General features: G+C 42.2%; 1 protein-coding gene across 1 annotated transcript; it reads right to left on the bottom strand.

The window, feature by feature from the left end:
* Positions 1 to 4569: 4569 nt before the first annotated feature.
* Positions 4570 to 5688, bottom strand: LOC308616552 (nucleophosmin-like). The gene has a single exon (XM_081232863.1). It carries the CDS (start codon positions 5671 to 5673, stop codon positions 4900 to 4902), a length of 774 nt encoding a protein of 257 aa, XP_081088989.1. The 5' UTR covers positions 5674 to 5688; the 3' UTR covers positions 4570 to 4899.
* Between the last annotated feature and the right edge of the window lie 8862 nt (positions 5689 to 14550).

The raw sequence follows: 14550 nt of genomic DNA, 5'->3' as shown, positions 1-14550 counted from the left end.
TATTTCATCGAAATTTCCAATTCCCAATCTAGCTGTCTAGGTGTTGGAGGGGCAGCAATCTGATCAAGTAGGTTTATGCTCAGGTCTGAAAGACCAGTGGGTCAGAACCCTTTTAAGGTATTTGCATTTCTGTGGAAAGGCTCTTGTTCTAAATAAACCTCAAATTCAAGGGTTTTCAAATGGAGTGAATAATTCTAGGCAGCAGGCCAGGATAACTCTCTGGAGTGTGTCTCTGAGGGTATCTTTTATCCACAAAGTGATCCAAAGGGCAAACGCCAAGGAAACAGAAAGGTCTGCAGAGGAGACAAAGCCAACTTCATGATGTGGATGGAACAGATGTCCAGAGCAAGTTTCTGCACACTCTCCCAGCTCTGGCTGTGCCAGGCACTGAAATGGTACAGAATCAAGAGATCAGGGCTCCTGAAACAACCAATGCAGTTAAAGCCAACACCAGGGTGAACCTGGCTTCTACAGGGCACATCAGCTCCTACTGTGTTAAGCTCATATTATGTGGCACACATGAGATATAAAGCAAATGCATTGTGGACAACTGGAATTGACCTTGCAGATGGTGTCCACTGATGGGGATGGTAATAATTTGCAGGAGGTCGGCACTAAATATTTTATTACCTGTTACTGCAGCTTGGGGCATTGGAACTGTTAAAATATGTTTAGGTTGGAAAAGTCTTTATATCTATCTGTGAGCTGTATACAAAATGTGTAGGAGTGTGTGTGCATGCTCCCTGTTCCTTTGGGCCTGGGGGGTGCACTAGTACAGATACTCTACTTTTTTTTTTTTTTTTTTGCGTTACATGGGCCTCTCACTGTTGTGGCCTCTCCCGTTGCGGAGCACAGGCTCCGGACGCACAGGCTCAACAGCCATGGCTCACGGGCCCAGCCGCTCCGCGGCACGTGGGATCCTCCCAGACCGGGGCACGAACCCGTGTCCCCTGCATCGGCAGGCGGACTCTCAACCACTGCGCCACCAGGGAAGCCCCAGATACTCTACTTTTAACAACCCTCAAGTCTATCAGCTCATGTGCTCGGACTCAAAGTTTAAAGATCATTGCATTTTGAATCAGAAACAATTTTTAAGAATATTTTATTGACTTTTATTGTTAAAGAAAAACATGCTCCCTGCAGAGAGTTTGGAAAACACAAAAAGCCCAAAGACAATTGAAAGTTACCTATAATCCCAATTCCCAGGGATAATCCCTGGAGTCTATTTTGACCCATTTCATTTTAGTCTTCTACCTCTGTCTGTCTGTCTCCGTCTCTCTCTGCCTTCCTGTTCTCTCTCTCTCTCTCTCTCACTCTCTCACATTAGGGATAATATCTCTACATAGTTGTATATCCTGCCTTTTCCACTTAACTGAATCAGGAAATGTAAAAGCAGTAACAGAACCTTTTTATTTCCACATTTTCTAGTTTATTTCTGTCTGCATCTTTCTCTCCTTTTTTTTTGGCCAGCATTTCTTTATTTTGGAGTATTTCCATTTTTATCAAAGTTCAATTCAAAATGTAAAACAGTTTATGCTTTTTGAGTTTTATTTCCTCCCTACTTGTTAAAATAGACCAGTAAAAGAAAAGTTTTCCAGATTATGATAGATCCACCTCCAACTATATAACTGGTTCAATTTAGAGTCTTAGGATAATGATCTGCCACCATATGTGGGTTATAACTTGAGGTTTGCATAAAAATGTGTCTTGGATTAACTGACTATGCCACAGTGCCGGGTAACTGGCTTGTTTCTAGGAAGTTAAATGCCTGACTTTTGCTTGATGTAGTCAGTAGAACTTTCTGATGAAAGCAAATAAAACAACCAATTAGGGATGTGACTTCAGGTGTGGTCTCCTCCCTGTAGAGGTGTGCTCCGTGTTCAAGAAGATTTTCTATGGGGGAGGCAAAATGCCTTGGAAAGCAATTATCTTATTGAAGCCTACACTTGTCTGGGGAGCTGAGGTCAGCCACAAAGCCGTTGGAAAAAAAGACGCTGTCTACCATAGAAAGCAGTTTCTTTGGGGGGAGGGGGTCACTTTGAACAACTTTGCTTTTGAACTGAGTGACCTCCTGAGACCACTAGCCTGTGTCGATTAAGCACAGACCAAACCTCAGGACGAGGCCGCCCCCTCGCCCTTCAAATCACTCCCGTTTCAAAACAAAAACACAAACAAATACTTTAAACTTCGCTTTCCAAAGCCAATGCCCTCCCCCCAAACTGTCTGTTACTGCTTCTGCTTGGATTATTTTCATTTGGGTTGTGTTTTTCTGACTGAGGGCCAGGCCCTTGTCTTTGTGTATTTGTAAAGCACCTTGTCTACTGACTAGTCTTTAGAAATTACAGACAAAAACAGGAATGCAAGAGAAACTGGCAGCTAAAACCTTGCAGCTTTTCTGAACTGATGCTCTGCCCAAGAACCAGAGTGGGATATTTTTATAAGGCAATATTGAAACATTCTAATCCCAAGAAACTAAATTAAGTCTACATTAGCTGAATAAAAAAACAGTGCCCCGAATTGGCATGGTGTCTGCCACTAGCGTGGCTCGCCATGATGCCGTGTTAACGAGCTGTTGCTCTGCGGTCAGTATAAAAGGGAGTGGATCCTTTCCAGTGGGGGAGCCTCACGACAATTCCATGACAATGATGGGTGAATTTAGACTTCACCCCGCCGTCTGTCCTTCTCTGTACCAACCTTCTGGAGATCCAGAAGTTCCTCCAGCATGATACTTTTCATCTTATGACATGTATCTGGCTGTGCTCAACTGGCAGAATCTACGAGCCACAGGAAAGAGAGCCCATCATTGGAGGGACACAGAAATGTGAATGTTTGGATTCAGTTGAGAGGTGCTATGAGGCCAGGTCAGCACAGCGGAAGCAAAAGGGAGGCAAAGTGGACAAAGCAGAAATTCCTGCCTTCCTTCCTTCCTCCCTCCCTCCCTCCCTTTCTCCTTCCTTGACCTTGCCAGGGTTGGGTATAAAAGATGGGGTCTGTGAAATCTTTCTGTCTTAGAAACTTATTTCCTAGTTCTGTAGACATGATTGTATTAGATGTTCTCTATCAGTTAAGAATGTACTTGTAGACTAAAAGATGTAAGTGCTGTATAAAATCAGCCAATTATTTCCTCTTTGATTTCTTCAGTGATCTCTTGGTTATTAGTGTATTGCTTAGCCTCCATGTATTTGTATTATTTACAGATTTTTTCCTGTAATTGATATCTAGTCTCATAGAGTTGTGGTTGTAAAAGATACTTGATAAGATTTCAGTTTTCTTAAATTTACCAAGGCTTGATTTGTGACCCAAGATATGATCTATCCTGGAGAATGTTCCATGAGCACTTGAGAAGAAAGTGTATTCTGTTGTTTTTGGATGGAATGTCTTATAAATATCAATTGAGTCCATCTTGTTTAATGTGTCATTTAAAGCTTATGTTTCCTTATTTATTTTCATTTTGGATGATCTGTCCATTGGTGAAAATGGGGAGTTAAAGTCTCCTATTATTATTGTGTTACTGTCGATTTCCCCTTTTATGGCTGTTAGCATTTGCCTTATGTATTGTGGTGCTCCTATGTTGGGTGCATAAATATTTACAATTGTTATATCTTCTTCTTGGATTGATCCCTTGATCATTATGTAGTGTCCTTCTTTGTCTCTTGTAATAGTCTTTATTTATTTTAATTTTTTAATAGTCTTTATTTTAAAGTCTATTTTATCTGATATGAGAATTGCTACTCCAGCTTTCTTTTGATTTCCATTTGCATGGAATATCTTTTTCCATCCCCTCACTTTTAGTCTGTATGTGTCCCTAGGTCTGAAGTGGATCTCTTGTAGACAGCATATACATGGGTCTTGTTTTTGTATCCATTCAGCCAGTCTATGTCTTTTGGTTGGAGCATTTAATCCATTTACATTTAAGGTAGTTATGGATATGTATATTCCTATTACCATTTTCTAAATTGTTTTGGGTTTGTTATTGTAGGTCTTTTCCTTCTCTTGTGTTTCCTGTCTAGAGAAGTTCCTTTAGCATTTGTTGTAAAGCTGGTTTGGTGGTGCTGAAGTCTCTTAGCTTTTGCTTGTCTGTAAAGATTTTAATTTATCTGTCAAATCTGAATGAGATCCTTGCTGGGTAGAGTAATCTTGGTTGTAGGTTCTTCCCTTTCATCACTTTAAATATGTCCTGCCACTCCCTTCTGGCTTGCAGAGTTTCTGCTAAAAGATCAGCTGTTAAGCTTATGGGGATTCCCTTGTGTGTTATTTGTTGTTTTTCCCGTGCTGCTTTTAATATGTTTTCTTTGTATTTAATTTTTGATAGTTTGATTAATATGTGTCTTGGCGTATTTCTCCTTGGATTTATCCGGTATGGGACTCTCTGCCCTTCCTGGACTTGATTAACTATTTCCTTTCCCATATTAAGGAAGTTTTCAACTATAATCCCTTCAAATATTTTCTCAGTCCCTTTCTTTTTCTCTTCTTCTTCTGGGGCCCCTATAATTCGAATGTTGATGTGTTTAATGTTGTCCCAGAGGTCTCTGAGACTGTCCTCAATTCTTTTCATTCTTTTTTTTTTTTTTCTGATTCAAATTATTTATTGAGCAGCTAGGGAGATACAAAGGTGATTAAAATATGGTCAGAGAGGTGAGGCAAATGCACAAGTAATAGAAAGCAAAGTATAAGGTTCACTGAATCACAGCAGTCAAAAGAAAGTGTTTTAGGAGATCAAGAGATTGCTTCCAGCCTGGAAGGGGGGCATGGGTGGGTGGCAAATCAGGAAAGGGGATTGAGTTAAAATAGAAGACTTCAGTCTGGATTGTTGATGATACTCAGTTTGGACTACATTTGTCTCTCCTTTTCCTCTCTCCCCATCTTTGGGTTTAATTTACCAGTAGTGCCCAGGATTGTTCAGTGCGCTTTTTCTATACTTGCTTGCATTTTTGCTTTAATGTCTTCTACAGAGCTAGGTCCTTTTGGTGTTTTAGGAGTTTTTTCCAGTTTTTTGAAGGATTCTTGACCTTTTGATCTTGGTGTTGATGGTTTTGAGTCTTTTCCATTCTGGTTTGATTTTTGTGCATTTTTGGCTGGAGTATCTCGTACAGATTTCTTTACTGGAGCTTTTTCTTCAGCTTCCTCATCATCAAAGTCATCATCATCATCATCTTCATCGTCATCGTCATCATCATCATCTTCATCTCCATCAGCAGCAAGTTTTACTTTTTTCTGTGGAACCTTGCTACCACTTCCAGGGGCAGAACGCTTTCCAGATATACTTAGGAGTTTCACGTCCTCCTCCTCTTCATCTTCTGACTCTGCATCTTCCTCCACAGCTACTAAGTGCTGTCCACTAATATGCACAGGCCCTGAACCACACTTCAACCGTAAGACCACAGGTGGTGTTATTTCAAAGCCCCCAAGGGAAACCGTTGGCTGCACAGACATTTTCAAAGTTGCCAGTGTTACTTTGATTGGACTGCCTTCATAATTCATGGCCTCTGCTTCGACAATGTGCAATTCATCCTTTGCGCCAGCCCCTAAACTGACCGTTCTTAAAGATAACTGGTGCTCATTTTCATCATTATCCACCTTAAAGTGATAATCTTTGTCGGCCTTTAGTTCACAACCGAAAAGATAGTTCTGGGGCCTTAGGGAGCTCATGTCCATGTCCATCGAATCTTCCATGGGTTGGTGGCACGCACTTCGGTGGGAGAGAACGTGGACGGAGATAAAAGACTACCATTCGAAAGAACAGTCACGCAGGATGGAATCAGACCAGGGAAAGCCATTCTTTTTTCTTTATTCTGCTCTGCAGTAGTTATTTCCTCTATTTTATCTTCCAGCTCACTTATCCGTTCTTCTGCCTCAGTTCTTCTGCTATTGATTCCTTCTAGAGAAATTTTAATTTCATTTATTGTGTTGTTCATCACTGTTTGTTTGCTCTTTAGTTCTTCTAGGTCCTTGTTAAACGTTTCTTGTATTTTCTCTGTTCGATTTCCAAGATTTTGGATCATCTTTACTATCATTACTCTGAATTCTTTTTCAGGTAGACTGCCTATTTCCTCTTCATTTGTTTGGTCTGGTGGGTTTTTACCTTGCTCCTTCATCTGCTGTGTGTTTCTCTGTCTTCTCATTTTGCTTAACTTACTGTGTTTGGGGTCTCCTTTTCACAGGCTGCAGGTTCATAGTTCCTGTTGTTTTTTGTGTCTGCCCCCAGTGGCTAAGGTTGGTTCAGTGGGTTGTGTAGGCTTCCTGGTGGAGGGGACTGGTGCTTGTGTTCTGGAGGATGAGGCTGGATCTTGTCTTTCTGGTGGGCAGTACTGCATCCAGTGGTGTGTTTTGGGATGTCTATGACCTTATTATGATTTTAGGCAGCCTCTCTGCTAATGGGTGGGGTTGTGTTCCTGTCTTGCTAGTTGTTTGGCATAGGGTGTCCAGCACTGTAGCTTGCTGGTTGTTGATTGGAGCTGGGTCTTAGCATTGAGATGGAGATCTCTGGGAGAGCTTTCACTGTTTAATATTACATGGAGCCAAGAGGTCTCTGGTGGACCAATGTCCTGAACTCAGCTCTCCCACCTCAGAGGCCCAGACCTGACACCTGGCTGGAGAACCAAGACCCTGTCAGCCACACAGCTCAGAAGAAAAGGGAGAATAAAAGAAAGAAAGAAAGAAAAGAAAAGAAAGTTATTAAAATAATAATTATTAAAAAGAAAAAGAAAAGAAGAGAGCAACCCAACCAAAAAACAAATCCACCAATGATAACAAGTGCTAAAAACTATACTACAAAACAAAACAAAACAAACAAACAAAAAACATCAGCCAGTTATGTTAAACTAGCATATCTGCCTTTGTGTTTGTCATTGGCCTGAATAGAAAGACGTATAAAATTGATTTTTTTAAGAAAGCATTTTGTTTGGTATTATATTTATTCAATAAAGTATTTCGTTTTTAAAACGTCTCTCCTCCTCCTCTCCTCTTTCTCTCTCTCCCTTCCTTCCTCTCAACTGAATTTTGAAGTAAACTGTCTCTTCCTCACTTTGACTGTAGACATAACTTCAAAAAGGAAGAAATAACTCAAAAATAATATTTGAGATCCTGATGTTGTGAACACTCTTGCTCAGCTAAGTTTAGAAAGGAATTCGTATGTGAGGTGTGGGTTGGACAACAGAATAGACCTAGAAGAGGTGTGTACCTAAGTGTCCCCTCTTCTGGAAAGCAGTGATGACCTTAGAGTCCTGGGGAAGCAGAACAGCCTAACCAAACTCCTTGCAGGTTGAACTGCCCTAAAATGAGCTGGTAGCCTGGGCAGCTTATATCACCAGGGTGCCAGCCCAGCCCAGTTAAGGGAGAATGAGGCCAGGAAACTTTTTGTTGGCAGCACACGTGTATTGAATTTAATGACCCAGGCAGCAGCCGAGGTCAATGCAATAGCAACTCTAAAACCAAATTGTCCCACACGGAACACTGCTGTCTTTCTCTTTAAAGCAGCCCTGGAAAAGCATAGGCCAAGCCCAGTCAGAATATACGTTTTGAAATTTCATTTTTCATTCTAGAGATCAATAACTGAAAAATGGAAAAACGTGCAAACCTCACCAAAAAATCAGGTTTGGAAACTTACAGTTAAGCCTTCATCACAGATTTGGTTCCAAATGTACATTGTTGAGGAGAAGCAGTTCAAATATAAGTTTTAGAACAACTGTTACTATTATGAGGATTTTTTATGAGAACATTGTTCAGTGTAGTCACATTTCATTTCTAAAAATAGACAAATAACAAAAATGATTCACAGATGTTGACTTATGAGAAAAATAGTGAACGATATAAACCAAAATGTATTCAAAGGAAGGGTAGAGCCCCTCATTAAAAACTGTTACATAAAAAGCACCTCCTTCTGCCTGACTCCCCAGGAAATTCCACAACACATGGGTACAGGCATGCACACCAGCACCAGGACAGCGACCCAGGGCAGGACCTTTCAGTGTAATGCTCTCTGACAGGAGCCTGCTGAGGGCAGGTTCTCGGAGGTGGCAATTCTCCCTAGTTGGTCTACATCAGAATCACCTACAATGCCAGTTAAATGCAGATTCCCGGGCCCCACTCCTAGAAACTCAGATTCAGTATATCTAGAATGGAGCCCAGGAATCTGCATGTGAAACCAGCCTTCCAAGCCGTTTTGCTGCAGGTGGAGCACAGACCACACTTTGAGAAACACTCCTCTGAGGGATCCCATTGAAGTCATTTCCTCACTGTCAGAATCCTGCAGTTGCCAGTTAGGGTTCACCTCGTCTATCCGTGGTTTTTATTAGCACCTGCTGGAGTCTTTAATACCTAGGTTTTGGGAGCCATAAAAGGAGTAATTAGAAATGACCAAGCCCTCATTACGGATTGAGTCTGTAAACTGTTTTCTATACAGTTAACCTAAGCATAATTATATAGATCAGACTACCATTACTAGAGTGTGTGGTTCTGGAAATACACCTAATCCTGCTGTATTGTATTATTGTCAAAACAGTCACCACCCCTCCTGACTTTGCCCCCCACCCCCGGCAGTTGTCCCTGGGAGATTGGACATCCTTTTTGCAGGCAGCCTTGGCCACGTGACTCATTTTGGCCAATGAAATGTGGGTAGGAAGTGGTGGTGCCTCTTGGAGCAGAAGCTTTAAAAGCCTCGGTGTGGTTCTGGCCTCTCACTTCCCTCTGCCATGCGAGCAGCATGTCCCAGATAGAAACTGCTCCTTCAGTCTAGACCTGAGTGGGGAAGACCAGGGGTCGAGTTACAGCAGAGACTGAAGCAGACAGGTTACAGGTGTGAGGGAGAAACCTTGGCTGCTGTAAGTCCCAGAGGCAGCCTACTTGTTTGCTCCTGCAGCCTAACCTAGCAAAACCAGCCACTAATATGGGTCCTCATTAGTGTCAGCAAAATACTAAACTAGGCATGACTAAGGGAAATGTCTTGGTCCTGATTCTTTCCGGAATTTTCTCTTGTCATCTGAATTCTTTGTGTTCCACACCAATCTGTGCTTCTTTTTCATAGCATACTTAACATTAACTGCAGAAAAATATGAGTTATCTTGTAAGTGTTCGAAGTTCAGAGTTGAAATACCAAAACTTCATCAGCTGTCACTCCGTTATTCTTTTTTTTTTATTTGAAGTATAGTTGATTTACAATGTTGTGTTAGTTTCAGGTGTACAGCACAGTGATTCAGTTATGCACATATGTATATCTCTATTCTTTTTCAGATTCTTTTCCCTTATAGGTTATTATAAAATATTGAGTATAGTTCCCTGTGCTATACAGTAGGTCCTTGTTGGTTATCTATTTTATATATAGTAGTGTATATATGTTAATGCCAAACTCCTAATTTATCCGTCCCATAAGGTGTTCTTTTTTTTAATTTTTTTAATTTTTAAAATTTTTATTTATTTATTTTTGGCTGTGTTGGGTCTTAGTTGCTGCATGCAGGCTTTCTCTAGTTGCGACGAGCGGGGGCTACTCTTCGTCAGGGTGCACGGGCTTCTCATTGCGGTGGCTTCTCATTGCGGTGGCTTCTCTTGTTGTGGAGCACGGGCTCTAGGTGCACAGGTTCAGCAGTTGTGGCTCGCAGGCTCTAGAGCATAGGCTCAGTAGTTGTGGCACACGGGCTTAGTTGCTCTGCAGCATGTGGGATCTTCCTGGACCAGGGAACGAACCTGGGTCCCCTGCATTGGCAGGCAGATTCTTATCCACTGTGCCACCAGGGAAGCCCACAGAAGGTGTTCTTAATTGCACAGAACCTAGGAAGCACCCTCCACTTCCAATATGCTTTGCAGAGTGGCCTTCCACCAATTACCGATGAACAGGACCACGATCTATTTGAGTAGTATTGCAGCTTCTTGTCCACCTTTCTGTTCCTGACATGCTGTGATCTGACGTAGTGCCTCCAGGGCTATGGTGGTGAGAAACAGTGTTTATTTGCCTTTATTTTGAGGTGAGAGTAAAAAAAAAAAAAAAAGTCCACTTGAGACCATGCTTTTAGAGCTCCAATATGGGCTCCATAATATTTCCCTTATAACATTATCAAATATCTCTGTGGAAACTGGGCTTTTATTGTTTGACCATTTCATGTCCCCACTGTGTTAAGCCAGTGTCCTGTCACTGTCAGAACACACTTGTGAGTACAGACAGCCTCTAGAGAAAGGGATGAGTGGCAGCTAGCTCGCTGAGAATTTCCCAGAGGTCACAACCCACTTTCGCTCTGGGGCTGCTGTTGGTGATGACCCACTTTTTAAAAAAAAATTGGAGTGTAGTTGATTTACAGTGTTGTGTTAATATTTGCTGTAGAGCAAAGTGATTCAGTCATATATATATATATATATATATATATATATATATATGTTTTATATTCTTTTCCATTATTGTTTATCTCAGGATATTGAATATAGTTCCCTGTGCTGTACAAGAGGACATTGTAGTGTATCCATTCTATATGTAATAGTTTGCATCTGCTAACCCCAAACTCCCAGTCCATCCATCCCCCACCCCCCCCTTTCCCCTTGGCAACCACAAGTCTGTTCTCCATGTCTGTGAGTCTGTTTCTGTTTCATAGATAGGTTCATTTGTGTCATATTTTAGATTCCACATGTAAGTGATATCATATGGTATTTGTCTTTCTCTTTCCGACTTACTTCACTTAGTATGATAATCTCTAGGTCCATCCATGTTGCTGCAAATGGCATTATTTTGTTCTTTCTTATGGCTGAGCAGTATTCTATTGCATATGTATACCACATCTTCTTTATCCATTCCTCTGTCAGTGGACATTTAGGTTGTTTCCATGTCTTAGCTATTGTGAATAGTGGTGCTATGAACATAAGGGTGCATGTATCTTTTTGAATTATAGTTTTGTCTGGATATATGCCCAGGAGTGGAATTGCTGGATCATATGGTAATGTGAGTGACCCACTTTTCTGTTAATCACTCCTAGAATTTTGCCATGTCAACTTCCAAATTTTCTACGTTCCTTGGGCTAACACTCTGGAGCCAGTGTAAGCATGGACAACGGAATGTATTCAGTGAGAGTGGTTTGCAGCTTGACCTTGGAAAGGCCTGGTAGCAGGACTAGAGAATCAGTGGGAGCCAGCCCAAATTTTCACTCTCCAGATCTGTCTCCCAGTCTCCTTGGTCTCCTCCTTCCCCTGCCCCTCAGTCCCAAGAAGGGGCAAGGCTGCCCATAGCTCCGGAGTCCCAGCCTCAAGCATAGGAGGGATCTCTCCATCATTGCAGTCGCCAGGACCATCGATTCAACAAATATTTATTGAACACTCACTGTGTTCCAGACACTGCCGTAGGTGCTTGAGATACACAAGGGAAGGAAGAAGATTCCTGTGGGGCGGGAGATGGGGCCCAGAATTATGTTCCATAAATATGGTTTCCAGGAGCCCAACCCTATAAATCTCAGCAGGGGCCTCAGTAAGAAGGATCACTGTCCGCTGGGCAGATACCCCAGAAGGTGACACTCGCACAACCAGAAAGAAAGTGCCAAATGGGAAGATTGTACCTTTTATCCCACCCACGTAAGCATGATCTCATATAGCATTTTTCACTCAGGTTTCATGAGTGCTTTACAAGCCTTATGCTATCACTCCTCGTTAGTTTTCTTTACCCTGAGCCAGGCTGGTGGCTCATGCTATTAACTTCATTTCTCAGAAAAACCAAAAAACAACAAATAAACCAGCAAAATGGGAGCAAGTAAAGAAAGGAGTTAAATGAAATCAGTGTTGCTAAGAATTCTTTCAAAACAGTTGATTCTCAAAATATGGTCAAATGACCACCAGGGTTCACTTCTGAAATGAACTAATATCAATAGTTTTCTCACAGCGTTTCTCAAAGCTGTCTTATCCAAAGTTACACCATTTTTTTTTTTTTTTTTTTTTTTTTTTTTTTTTTTTTTTTTTTGTCTTTTTGCGGTATGCGGGCCTCTCACTGTTGTGGCCTCTCCCGTTGCGGAGCACAGGCTCCGGATGCGCAGGCCCATCGGCCATGGCTCACGGGCCCAGCCGCTCCGCGGCACATGGGATCCTCCCAGACCGGGGCACGAACCCGCATCCCCTGCATCGGCAGGCGGACTCTCAACCACTGCGCCACCAGGGAGGCCCTAAAGTTACACCATTTTTGTGACACAGTCTATTCAGCTCTGTTTGAGAGGAGACGTGGAAATAGATGGTCTTGTGCAAGCAGGCCCTGGGCCACCATTCTAAACCTTACTCTTCTCCATCCAGGCACGCAGTTGGGCTCCAGTTCGAGATTTATAAACCTATGGTGGGAATGGCTATTTTGTAAATGAAAATCTGCCTTTGATTTTGACTCTGAGATAGTGAAAACAACCAGAAACAGAACCCAGATGGAGCTGCTTCAGGCCTGCTGGGGAGACAGCACAGCTGACAGGCAAACTAGAACCAGAAGTAAGAATAGAAATTAGGTATTTACCCGATCCTACCACAGAAGTTGCCAAGAAAATCATGGAGACTCATTTTACTGTAACAGGCTGCACTTTCATCACACAAAGGGCAATTCCAATTATGGGAAGAAGAAAACAGTTGTGAGTCCATTAAAGAGTAAGGATGGTTGGCCCCATGTGCCCGTAGACAACATTAACCCAGTAACACTCAGAATGAATGTGAGCCTCTGAAGCTACTTCACAGAGCTTAAGATGAACAATTTCTAGGGAAGGGAGGGGGGAAATTCAGGCAAAGAAGATGACCCAAGCAAAGACCTAGAGGCAAGAATTAACACAAATTGTTGAGGGGCTGCATGTTATTTCTGACCCATGTTGTGAGGCAGGAAGTAGGAGGAGTGCAAGTGGCAGAGGTGGACAGTGTCATTTAAGAAACTTGACTTTGTTCTGTAGGTGCAGGGAACCATTGAATGGCCTGATTTAGATTTTGGCTGCTGTTGGGAGCCAAACCCCATAAGTTTATCACTTTTCTGCATGTCTTGTGAATCAGGTACTAACTCATCTCCATTCCTCCTTCTTGAGAATCACAGGAACAGCATGGAGTGACTCAGGCAGATGCTATACATGAAGTGGAGGTTCTGTCTCTGTGAGAAACCCTAAGTGAGCTTAGGGAACCTGAATATTTTATAATTTTATAATGGGCTGCAAGCAAAGCTGCTGCCCTTTGAGTCTCTATCTCCATTTTCCAAAGATGCTTGCTATACAAACATCCTTGAAAGAATAATCCAGAACAAAAGGGTAGTTTCCCAGCTACTTGCTCTACTGAAAGTTATAAAGTCCATCGTATCTGACCCAGGAGTCTCATGTATTCTGTCAGCATCCATGAAATTGCTAGCATCCAGCCTGAGTAGGGTAAATCTGAGATCTTTCATGGTTCTTGACAGCTATATGTTGGTCCAATAGTTTGGAGGCTGTTGCAGTGATTCAGGTGAAAGATAAATTCGTTAACTGGGGCTATGAAAGTCAGTATAGAGAGGAGGCAATAGATACCAGAAATATTTAGAAAGTAAAATTGATATGACCTGTGATGGTTTGGATTGGAAGAATTGGTAAAGGAAAGTGATCGTCGATGATCCCACCTTCTAGCTTGGGCGTTTGAGTCATTAGAAGAGCTTATGCCTAAGAGAGTGTTAGAGAAGGAACTTGATTGGGAGTACAATGAAGAGTTTAGATTTATACACGTTGCCTTTGAGGTGCTCATGGGACATCCAAGAAAGGATGACCAGAAGATACCTTAATATAAGTGACTGAAACTCAGGGGGAGACATTAGGACATGTATCAAGAGTTGGGAGGCTTCAGCATATAGGTGATGTGGTAGCCAGCCTTCAAGATGGCCCCTAATGATCCCTGCCTCCTAGTATTTGTTTCCTTGTGTAGTCATTGTATCAGAGTTGGTCTGTATAATCAATAGATGATACATATGCCATCACCAGCAGAAATGATATTATACGACTGCCAAGCTTAGGTCATAAAAGAAATTGTGGTTTATGCCTTGGTCTCTCTCTTGGATCACTTGGTATAGGGGAAACTGGCTGCCGTGTAGTGAGGACACTCAAGCAACCTTATAGAGAGATGGATGTGAGTGAGCCACTGTGGAAGAAGGTTCTCCAGCCCAGTCAGAACCTCAGAGGACTGCAGCTCTGGCTGACATCTTGGTTACAACCTCACGAGAGAGCCTGAGCCAGAAACACTCAGTTTAGCCATTCCCAGATTCCTGACTCTTAGAAAGAAGCTATGTGAGATAATAAGTGTTTGCTGTTTAGGTTGCTAAGTTCTGGGGTAATTTATTATGCAGCAATAGAGAACTAACACAGGTTGTAATTGAAGTTGTGATCTCCTTCAGCCCCCTTCACTCTCAGCAGATGATCCCTGGCCCTGACTTTGTAGAAAAAAATGCCAACAGGCTGTAACTCTTCCCATCTCCCACTCCATTACTCCCCATATCTAAAGGTATCAGTTCTGCACCTGCACTTACCTTTCCTCCATCCTTAAAGGAAGACTTACCTGTCTGGCTTTGCAGCAAAATGCCTCTTTAACTTTACATATTCATTTCCTGGGGCCCCTGTA

The sequence above is a fragment of the Mesoplodon bidens genome (genome assembly GCF_964165515.1).
Source record: "Mesoplodon bidens genome assembly, chromosome: 4".
NCBI classification, from domain to species: Eukaryota; Metazoa; Chordata; class Mammalia; order Artiodactyla; family Ziphiidae; genus Mesoplodon; species Mesoplodon bidens.
The sequence above is the reverse complement of the archived record's forward strand: the minus strand, read 5'-3'. Positions and strand labels throughout refer to the sequence as shown.